Genomic DNA, 11,789 nt, shown 5'->3' with positions numbered 1-11,789 from the left:
GGCGGCGCCACCGCGCACGCGCGCCGGGAGGAGCGGGCGGCCGCGGGGCATGCTGGGGGCTGTAGTCTTTCGGGTCCGTTGGCCGAGCGCTGCGGTGGGGTCTGCGCGCTTCTGGACCCCGCACACCAGCCTCCTTTCGGAGACTAGGCCGCGTCCTCCGGCGGGAGTGGGGGATGGGGGGGTACTGGGGGTGGAGGTGGAGAGGCGACCTTCGAAGCCCAATTTTGGCCTAGCGATGCCCACCTGGCCTCCCGTCTGCGCTGCAGCCCTAGGAGTTAGGGGAATATGGGGTGGACCAGTGGTCAGGATGGGGGATAGACGCGGCAGGGCTCTGGGAAGGAGCGGCTTACCTGATATTCATTTTCTAAACATTTAAGTGCCTTCTTTACGGGTGTACAAACCAGTCCTAGACCAGCCTGATCCACTTTTACACAATTCACAGGCCTTGGAAGGAGCCGCAACTAGTTAACAAATTGGTTGAGGTCCTACCCAAGAAATTCAGTCTTCGGGCATAATGCAATGAGAGGGTGTAGTCAGAGGCCTGCATTTGAGTCTATCAACCACGCTAACATTTGGCTTACCCATAAAATGAGAATGTGAACTTGTGGTGGTTGTGAGAACTGGATGCTGTCTGAGAAAATGTTAAAGTGCAGTACAAATGAACAGTCCCTGACGGTAGCAGGGCCCATCTCCGTTTGATATCCAGGTCCCAGTGGACATCAGGCTCAGGTTTAAAAAAAAAAAAAAAAGCACTTGCCATGTTTTAGAAAGGTCACCAAAAGCTATAACAGGATTACAGGAATATTTTTCTAGAAACTTCACCCTACTCTGAAGAGATATACCACAATTTTGTTTTAGAGCTGCTTATTAACGAGAGCGCAGGTTCCCAAGGGTATTCCAAGGTGGGGATGATGCAGTGAATTAATGGGAACCACAGGTGAAGCCTACAAAACACACTAAGGCGTTCTCAATCATGACCTCATTGTATTATGCTCACTTTACAAAGCACTTTCATGTTATTCACAAACACTCCTGTGGCAAAAGCAGGGCAAATTTTAGCATCAGAATTTTGCAGAGAACTTGGCCAACATATCAATAATGGGAACTAATAGTGGTTGAAGAACTGCAGATACAGAGGGTCAATTCTAAAGTTATATGTGGATTTTCAACCACACTGAAGTCAGTGCCTCTAACCCCCACGTTGTTCAAGGGTTAACTGTCCTTGGCCTGTACTCTCACAACTAGCACTATCCTAGTTACAACTTTATAAAGCCATGGCAGAGGTGTAACACTGTCCCATAGTTTTAAACTTCTCAGTGCCCTAGAGCCGTATCAGTGGAAGGCTCCATCATTTGTGGATGGAAACTTGACCCGAAGCATTCATGGCTCCAGTCTCCCTCTCAACCTCATCTGTGGCCACTTGACATCACTATTTGATAGGAGCTTGTTATTTCCTAGGAAACTCCTGTGGGGATTGAGGACAAGGGTGTGGTCTGCAGTAGCTCCCAAGTATCCCTTGGAGCCCCTCCTTCCACTCCAGCTTGGGCTGGGATGTTACCTAGCCACAGTTTCTGGCCCACCGTAGACAGGAAGGCCCAATACCACCACAAATATGAACTTTCAGTACAAAATAAAGCATCAGAATCTGAAAGGGCAGATCTAACGTGGCTTTTCTAAGGCCAGAGGATCTTGTTATATGAGAAGAGGGCCTCCTGTTTTGTGCCACCCAAAAACTCATTTCTTTTTCATTTGACCTTTTGTCCAAGTGGTCACTTACAGATCACCTCATCCTCTGAAGTGCTCAAGTTGAAATCTGGGTCAGAAACCCAAATCAGTTTCTTCTTGAGTTTGGACTTTTCATGAAGGCAAATTAACACCTATACTCACCTCTTAAACTATTTCCCCCAGCAGAAATTTGGCCTTTAAGAATCTGTCTGTACAGTACACAGCACTTAATGAGGTAAAGATAAGGTCACACAAGATCCAGAATTGAAAAGCCAAATTCTGCTTTTATTTTTAGTTACGTTCAGAATTAGCTAAATTCATGAGCTAAAGTTTGTGTCCATCAGACCACATCTCTAACAAAGAACATACCTTATAAGTAATATATGTGAATTCCAGTATTTTTTATCTTTTGTGTGTGTGTGTGTGTGTGTGTCCGCATTGCACGGCTTGTGGGATTTTAGTTCCCCAACCAGGGATTGAACCTGGGTCCTTGGCAGTGAAAGCACAAAGTCCTAACCACTGAATCGCCAGGGAATTATGAATTCCAATATTTTTAAAATGTTATCATGACTAAATATAACGTCTGGGCTTCCCTGGTGGCACAGTGGTTAAGAACCTGCCTGCCAACGCAGGGGACATGTGTTCGAGCCCTGGTCTGGGAAGATCCCACATGCCACGGAGCAACTAAGCCCGTGCGCCACAACTACTGAGCCTGCGCTCTAGAGCCCGTGAGCCACAACTACTAAGCCCACGCGCCATAACTACTGAAGCCCGTGCGCCTAGAGCCCATGCTCCGCAACAAGAGAAGCCACCACAACAAGAAGCCCACACGCTGCAACCAAGAGTACCCCCGCTCGCCGCAACTAGAGAAAGCCCGCGCGCAGCAACAAAGACCCAATGCAGCCACAAATAAATAAATAAAATAAATAAATTTATTAATAAGTAAATAAAACGTCTGTTCCAGGTGGAATCCTGGAACAGAAAAAGGTCATTAGCTAAAAACTAAGGACTTAATTTAATAATGTATCAAATTGGTTCATTAACTGTGAAATGATACATCAGATATTAATAATAAGGGCCACCAAGTATGGTGTATATGGAAACTCTCTGTACTATACATGCAATTTTCCTGTAAATCTAAAACTTTTCTAAAATTTAAATAAAAACTGCATTCAAAACTTTTAAAAATGCACAGAAGCAAAAAGAAAATATAAAACACCTAGGAATAAATCTAATTAAGGAGGTAAAAGACCTGTACTCACAAAACTATGACTCTGATGAAAGAAACTGAAGATGACACAAACAGATGGAACAATACACTGTGTTCATGGATTAGAAGAATTAATATTGTTAAAATGACCAAACTACCCAAGGGAATTAACACATTCAATGCAATCCCTATCAAAATATCAATGACATTTTTCACAGAACTAGAACAAAAAATTCTAAAATTTGTATGGAAACACAAAAGGTCCCAAAGAGCCAAAACAATCTTGAAAAAAACTAAGCTGGAGGTGTACGCCCTGATTTCAAACTATACTACAAAGCTACAGTCATCAAAACAGTATAGTACTGACACAAAAACAGAACCATAGGTCAATGGAACAGAATAGAGAGCCCAGAAATGAACCCACACTTATATGGACAATTAATCTATGACAAAGGAGGCAAGAATATACAATGGGGAAAAGACAGCCTCTTCAATAAGTGGTGTCAGGAAAACTGGATAGCTAAATGAAAAAGAATAATGAGCATTGGCAAGGATGTGGAGAAAAGGGAAACCTTGTGCACTGTTAGTGGGTATGTTAATTGGTGCAGCCATTATAGAAAACAGTATGGAGTTTCCTCAAAAATTAAAAATAGAACTACCATAGGATCCAGCAATTCCACTCCTAATTAGAAAAGATATATGCACCCCTATGTTCATTGCAGCATTGTTTACAATAGCCAAGATATGGAAGCAATATCTTGTCCCATCAATAGATGAATGGATAAAGATTATGTGGTATACAAGGGGGGAAAGGAGGGGGTGGGATGAATTGGGAGACTGGGATTGACATATATACACTAATATGTATAAAACAGAATGAAGTGAACTAGACAGACAAAGACAAATATCATATGATATCACTTATATTTGGAATCTAAAAACAAAAGAACAAAACATAACAATAGAAAGAGAATCACAGAGAACATACGGGTGCTTGCCAGAGGGGAGGGGGTGGGGAGAGGGAAGAAATAAGTGAAAGTTATGTGGTACACAGTTGCAAAATAAGTGAGTCACAGGTATGAAGTGTACAGTGTGGGGAATATAGTTAATAAATATGTAATATCTTTTTATGGTGATATAGCATAACTAGATTTATGGTGATCACTTTGAAATGCATAAAAATGCCAAATCACTATGTTGTATAACAGGAACTAACATAGTGTTGCAGGTCAATCATACTTCAAAAACAAACAAACTCATAGAAAAAGAGATCAGATTTGTGGTTACCAGAAGTGGGGAGTAGGGACAAGGGGAACTGGATGAAGGCAGTCAAAAGGTACAAACTCCACTTACAGAATAAAGAAGTACTAGGGATGGAATGTACAACATGATAAGCATAATGAATGCTGCTGTATGTTATATATGAAAATTGTTAGGAGAGTAAATCCTGAGTTCTCATCACAAGGGAAAAATTTTTAATTAAAAAATTAAACTTCTTTAATTCTGTATATCTTTACTAAGCTTACTGTGATAATCATTTCATGATATATGTAAGTCAAATCATTATGCTGTACACCTCAAATTTACACAGTGCTGTATGTCAATTATACCTCAATAAAACTAGAAGAAAAAAATCACCTTAAACTCATTATCCAAGAAACCACACTGTTTCACTAATTCACTATACAGCTTTCCAGCCTTTTTTTTTTTTTTTTTTAACTTTTTACTATTCATTTTTTATGTTGACTCATTCCCAATTCTCTGGTTGGTTCAAGTTCAGGATGCACTCACCCATGGTAGGCAGACCAAACCAACAGCAGTGTCCTCAAGTCTCAGCCTGCTCCCCAACTAACCAGCAAGAAGAGAGGAAGGTTGGCGAACACTCCTGAGCTCGGAAAGGAAAATGACATTTTCTCAATACTTTCTTCATGTCAGACCCTAGATTTACATACTGTTCTGGAAACACCTATCCTCTGTGCTTCCACTGAAGGATATCTGGCTCTCCTGGTTATTGTATGAAGTCTACCATCAGCCAGGGAAAGAGGGCAGTAAGTGCCCAGGTGTCTGACTGCAGCTGAACAGAAGACAGTGGTCCCACAGTCTGCCAAGACCCTGATTTCTGGATGGTTCAGATCCTGGGGCTTGCATCATTGGTTAACTGAATTCAGTCTAATCTTTGAGATGCCATGAGTGTTCTCTCTTCTCAGGAACCTGAAGCCCACCCAAATGCCTTTAATTAAAATGTTAAAATAACAAAATTGCACTTAAGAGTATATCACAACACAGCCACTATGGAGAACAGTATGGAGGTTCCTTAAAAAACTAAAAATGGAACTACCATATGACCCAGCAATCCCACTACTGGGCATATACCCTGAGAAACCCATAATTCAAAAAGAGACATGCACCACAATGTTCACTGCAGCACTGTTTACAATAGCCAGGATATGGAAGCAACCTAAGTGTCCATCGACAGATGAATGGATAAAGAAGATGTGGCACATATATACAATGGAATACTACTCAGCCATAAAAAGAAACGAAATTGAGTTATCTGTAGTGAGGTGGATGGACCTAGAGTCTGTCCTACACAGTGAAGTGAGTCAGAAAGAGAAAAACAAATACCATATGCTAACCCATATGTATGGAATCTTACCAAAAAAATGGTTCTTGATAACCCTAGGGGCAGGACAGGAATAAAGATGCACATGTAGAGAATGGACTTGAGGACACGGGGAGGGGGAAGGGTAAGCTGGGACAAAGTGAGAGAGTAACATTGACATATATACACTACCAAATGTAAAATAGGTAGCTAGTGGGAAGCAGCTGCATAGCACAGGGAGATCAGCTTGGTGCTTTGTGACCACCTAGAGGGGTGAGAGACGCAAGAGGGAGGGGATATGGGGATATACGTATACATATAGCTTATTCACTTTGTTATACAGCAGAAACACAACATTGTAAAGCAATTATACTCCAATAAAGGTGTTAAAAAAAGAGTATATCACAAGTATATAATTATAAAACCAAGAGAATGGAAGAGGAAAGAAGACACACAAACCCACCCACTCAAATAGCCTAGGAAGAAAAACCAGCCAAACCATCAATCACTAGAGATCAGAATTGTCAGAACAAGACTGTCATCTATTTATTTTCTATGAGGAAATTTATTAACTAAAATCCACGGTACCCAATATCCCCAGTGTGTCTGGTATGTTATAGAAGCTCTCAGATTTCGATGCACTGATAGTAGCTGCTTCCTCTCCAGAGGCCTATACTAGAGAAGGAAGTAGACGGCGTGTCTGAACAGCGCCCAGTGATTAATTCCTTGTGCGAGACCTAGTAGTTTCAAACATCCCTTCCAGATGCTCACAAGAGAGGACTAAGAGTAATCAAACTGTTCCTGGAAGAATTGAAATATCACGTGGCTCCGGGCAGTCCATGTCTGCTTGCCACCCTGAACTGTACTTAGAATTTGGCTTTAAGGATCACCTCCTATTCTTCCCCACAGGTTGTTCTTCACTCGGGCTGCCTTTGACTTGATACAACTGGGGCTGATTCAGCCTCTTCTCCCTCACGACACTCCCACTCCTGACAACTAGGTGACCCGAGAGTGGAGGTGCGGGGGGAGAAGCACTAACTCAGAGCAGTTCTGATGTCCCTGCTTCACTCTCAACCATGGGTATGGACGGTCTCAGCTGCGTCACTCCTCCTCCTCACAACAGTATTTGAAACAATGGCAAGTCTTCTCTTACAAGACAGGAGCCCTAACACTCCTTCACCACTCCTCATGTGACAAGGGCTTCCTTGGAGGCTGGCTCTCCAGTTTATCTCTGTTCCTCAGACTGGGTGTCCAAAATAGAACATAAGGCCAAGGGTCTGGAACAGGGTGCCTTTTCCGGACACTACACTACCATTAACACAACCTAAAACTGTCTTTACCTCACTGGCAACCACTTCTGGTTCATACTGAGTTTAAGATTAACTTATTTACATTTACCTTAATTTTGTCTTCATTTTGGCCACATCATTTCAATCTATTTTGGTTAGGTGAAATCTTAAGTTATCTTACCAAATAAATGTTATTAATTGTCCTAGTTCTGTGTCATCTGCAAATCTGAGAAATAAGCCTTCTTCCTTTTCATCTACGCTGAAGAAATATGCAGAATGAGGCAGGGCTAAGGATAGAAGCCTATGTCGTAACACTAGTGCTCTCCTTCCAGGTGGATGATCACTCTCTCTCACCTTTGGCTGCAGCTGGTTCAATCAGCTATCAGGACCAGAGACTGTCAAATGCCTTGATGAGATCAGTATACCCAGTTAGCATTTCCTTGATATACAAGCCTTAACCAAAGATCGAGTGAAGTTGGGCACAACTTCAGCTAAGCCTGATGATCACATCAGTTTTCTCTGAGAATTTACCATAGCTCTAAATTTCATTACGTATTCTCATCAGATACAACGGAAATGCAGGTATCCAGCTATAACGAATCACTGAATCCAGATTATTTTGCTAGGCCTAGATCAAATTCACTTTCAGAAGAGAGGACCAGGAATTTGTTCACCATCTTGCAATCGCAATCAAGGGAATGTGTAAAAAGGACTAGACTAGCTGGAAAATATGCCTTGAAAGAAAGAGCAGAGTGCAGACTATAAGCTACATTTATTACGAAAATTTGTGTTGCCGTGAAAAACAGTCCAACCACAATGCAATTTATTTCTGCATTGCAAACTTGAGAAATGTGAAAGCACCATGGAAAGAAAAGTGCTGTATTAATTTACGGCAACAACTTTTCTTTTTAAAAAAAAAAAAAGATTTATTTACTTATTTCATTTATTTTTGGCTGTGTCGGGACTAAGTTGCGGCACACGGGATCCTCATTGAGGCATGTAGGATTTTTCGTTGCGGCGCATGGGCTTCCCTGTAGTTGTGGCGTGCGGGTTTTCTCTTCTCTAGTTGTGACGCACAGGCTCCAGGGCACATGGGCTCTGTAGTTTGCGGCACGTGGGCTCTACTTGAGGTGCGTGAGCTCGAGGGCTTAGGTGCCCCCGCAGCATGTGGGATCTTAGTTCCCTGACCAGGGATTGAACCCATGTCCCCTGCAGTGTAAGGCGGATTCTTTACCACTGGACCACCAGGGAAGTCTCTACGGTAACAATTCTTGAGATAAAATAAGGCACTAGAGTAACAGTTTTTATGGCAAAAAAAGTTAACAAAGCCAACAACGTTTTTTTGTTTAATTCTCTTCCAACTCTACAGACATAATTCTGCCTTCACCTTCATTACACTTTCATATGGTCTTAACAGGGGGTGTACCTCCTCTTCTAAGAATCTCTGCACCTGCCACAGAAGAAAGGAAATGCAAGACAAAAGAACACGTTAAGTTTTGAGAATCCTTTTTTCAATGTCAATTCATAACACTGAGACCTTATTTGATAAACTTTTAATGCCACCACTGAGCTTCTCTTTTTCTCAACTCCCTGTGAGAAATCTCTCCCTGGACACAGGCAGCTCACCCCATCAGGCCCACCAGGCTGCCCCTCCCCACAAACCAGCCTGGCTGTGTCCTTTCAGTTGGTCTCACCATTGTCCACCCATTACCCAAGCTAAAATCATCACTGCTTCTTCCTTCCTCTCCATTCGACCAGCTTCCAAGTGACTAACATCTTAAACAGCCCTCGAATCTGTGCCCCATGTGCACGTACCCTGGCCTTGGCTCAAAGCCCTCGTCACCGACTGCTTATCCACTGTAGCAGCCACCTTATTGGTCTCCCGACCTCCAGTTTAAGTCCTTCAAATCCAATACACCAGAGTGACTTGAATATAAATGATAAGCTCCCGTCTGTCTTCTACTTTAAATCCTAACTGCTTCCAGGGCACCTGATAATCTGGCAACTCTCTCTCATGCTGGACGTCCATGCATTTGCCATCTCCTCTCACCCTGGTGTTCCCTACAAGTAACTCCTACCTGTCCTTAAGATTCAGCTCAGATGTCATGTCTTCCAAGAAGTCTTTCCTAACTTCTTCTAATCTAGGGTTGTCTCCTTTGTGATCCCCAAAAAGATGTGCTTCCCTCAATTCTTCATGTACAGCTTGGTATTCTAAGCCTTCACCATTAAGTTTTGAGCTCCCTGAAGATAAGGATTATCTATTCATCTTTAAAGCACCAGAATTAAACACAGCACCCAAACACAATCTGAGCACCTAGTCTGTACTCGATAAATGTTTTTGAATTAACCCGTAGTCTCCAAAAGGCCAAGAGGAAAAGTGACAAACATTTACTGAATACTTACTACGCACCAAGCTAGGCCTTTCAGTCCACACTCCGAGATATGTATCTCTATCCTACCAGCCAGTAAAAGTAGAAAGTCAAGACTGAACCCAAATCTACCTGACAGTAAAACCCAATCTTTGTCCATTACACCACGGCTCCAGACCAAAAGAGAATTCAAAGAAAGCCACTGGGAGAAACACTTAAGGCAGCTCAAAACAACCAAATCTTTAAATTTTAGCCAGTAACCTACTCTGAATTCTTTCTAACTAGCCCCATTCTCAGCATACCTCCCATGAAGCGGAAACATTATATATAGATAATATTCCAGGCTCTGCAGCCCAGCAGTGTAAAAAGAGGGCACTTGGGGAAGACTGCAGCACCACAGAAGTGTTCTGATGTTTACCTGCTGGGATGCACGACCGGTGAAAGAAGAAGGATCCAGTAAATGGTCCAACTGGGAGTGAATGGGACTGAAGTAGGCATCAGCCTGGATACGCTCTATGAGGTCATTGTCACCCCCTTCCTGCTTGACCACAGCAGCTGCCTGATGGGAGAGCACTCTGATTTTCTCATGGCAATCCTGGGAAGACAAGGAATATGGCTGGCTTACTAGTAACAGGCATTTGAGGGTCCATGCTGTCCATGGCAGCTGGAGCAAAGGCCTCCTCCAAAGCTTCATGAACCATCTGCCCTTATATCCTGCCCACTTCCGAGCATTTCCTATGGAAATTCAGACCTAATTTCTTCACTGAAAGTGGACCTTTTCTACAAGTGATTAAGCAATTCACTTTTTTTTTTTTTTTTTTTTTTTTGTGGTACGTGGGCCTCTCACTGTTGTGGCCTCTCCCGTTGCGGAGCACAGGCTCCGGAAGCACAGGCTCAGCGGCCATGGCTCACGGGCCCAGCCGCTCCGCGGCATGTGGGATCTTCCCAGACCGGGGCACGAACCCGTGTCCCCTGCATCGGCAGGCGGATTCTCAACCACTGCGCCACCAGGGAAGCCCTGCAATTCACTTTTTAATAAACTGAGTTCACCACCATCACCCTCCAAAGATAAGCCTGTTCTACGGCAGCACATGGTCACTGTTCTGTACCGATACCATGACTGAAGGTAATAACAAAGACATCTTCGTCCATCTTTCTTTGGGGAGGAGAAAGCAGGACTAAAGGTGTACTTTGTTTACCCAGGAGCATGAGGGGTTACAAACCTGGCGGTTACCTCCAGCTTTCACCATGGCCATAATGATGTTCTCTGTGGCCATGAAAGGCAGCTCTTGCCGAATGCGCCGCTCAATTACCTGTACGAGTGAAGCACCAAGAAGGATGCCTCAGGTTACAAAGTCATACGCACAGTAGGACATCAACTATGACCAAAAAGATACACAGCAGGGACACGAACTACCGTATCTATGAAGAAAGAGGGTAGAATGGATTGTCTTATGCTATACCGTATTTTTCAGTTTTCTCATAATCCAGAGTATTATTTTGATTTTAAAAAGGAATATTGATTTGAGTAAACTTTTAAAAGTTGCTTAATCAGAATGATTCCTAAAACCTCAAGTCTGCTCAATTTCAGTGCCTGACTTCAGGAGCCAAGTACAGGCATGGAAACAAACCCACCTGCCTCAGGTACTCACAAACAGACCAATGGAGCAGTCTACTTTGCCAGTCACAGCAGAGCTGATGACTCAGGCTGGTGGACAATTTTAAGCCAATTCGAAGCACTTCTTTTTCCCTCTTCTATAAACATGTCTATGAATCCCACAGACCTAGTTCCCTAGAGCTTATGGCACAACCTGAAGAGTGAGCTCTGCTTGGGAAGAGCTCCTACTGGACCAGAATCCAGCTCCTCCAACATGCTCACTCCAGAGCAGAAGGCCCCGCCCTCCCACCACATTCCAACCCCTCCCTCATACTGCGCTTTTTCACGGAGGCCTCTTACTCTGGGGTACACCACCAAGCCTTCAGAAATGTTCTGCAGCGTATTCAGTATCGTATCTGCAGTGAGAAATGCCTCGGCCAAACACATTCGCCTAGAAAACAAACAGCCAATTCAGTTATCGCTTCAAGCAAATAACGATTTCCATGAAATGGAGGGTGTGCCCCAAGAAGCTGCCCTACTGATTTCTCACACCAGATGTGCTACTTGGACAATTTCCTTCAACTACCCCAGTATCCTAATGACCCTCAAATCTACCCTTGACTAAGACCACTTGCGCAAGCGCCAGACCATATACCCATTTGGAGAGTTCCACCTGGCTGATCTGTACGTTCCCCAAACCCAGAACTGAATTCAGCCGCATTTCCACCGTCTGCTGCTCACCACCTCACCCTGTGTCTCCTCTCCCTGTAGCTCCTGACTCAGGAAATGGCACCAGTATCCCGTCACCATCTTAACACTCACTCCAGTCAACCGTCAAGGCCAGCCCACCCGACATCGATTTCATATCCACATCCTCTCCAGGTACATGGCCACTGTGCCAGTGTGTACTCGGATTTTTTTTTGTTTTTTTTTAAGATTTTTATTTTGGGGGTTCCCTGGTGGGTGCAGTGGTTAGAAACCGCCTGCCAATGCAGGG

The 11,789-nt window shown here is 43.5% G+C and overlaps 1 protein-coding gene across 8 annotated transcripts in view; it reads right to left on the bottom strand.

Moving 5' to 3' along the window:
• Positions 1-8,145: 8,145 nt before the first annotated feature.
• The window catches only part of ADSL (adenylosuccinate lyase), a 19,171-nt gene continuing 15,527 nt past the window's right edge, over positions 8,146-11,789 (bottom strand). For 7 of the 8 annotated variants that reach the window (XM_024127357.3, XM_028490637.2, XM_028490636.2 and 4 more), the window contains 4 exons: positions 11,153-11,243; positions 10,419-10,508; positions 9,614-9,790; positions 8,146-8,276 (listed from right to left, as the gene is read on the bottom strand). In XM_024127357.3, coding sequence (XP_023983125.1) covers positions 8,190-8,276; positions 9,614-9,790; positions 10,419-10,508; positions 11,153-11,243 — 445 coding nt within the window. In that variant the 3' untranslated portion in view covers positions 8,146-8,189. The remainder of the gene's footprint in view (positions 8,277-9,613; positions 9,791-10,418; positions 10,509-11,152; positions 11,244-11,789) is intronic. The other variant, XM_028490638.2, reaches the window with a different exon arrangement.

This window comes from Physeter macrocephalus, chromosome 6 (genome assembly GCF_002837175.3).
Source record: "Physeter macrocephalus isolate SW-GA chromosome 6, ASM283717v5, whole genome shotgun sequence".
NCBI lineage: Eukaryota > Metazoa > Chordata > Mammalia > Artiodactyla > Physeteridae > Physeter > Physeter macrocephalus.
Note: the sequence above shows the minus strand (reverse complement) of the source record. Positions and strands in the feature narration are given on the sequence as shown.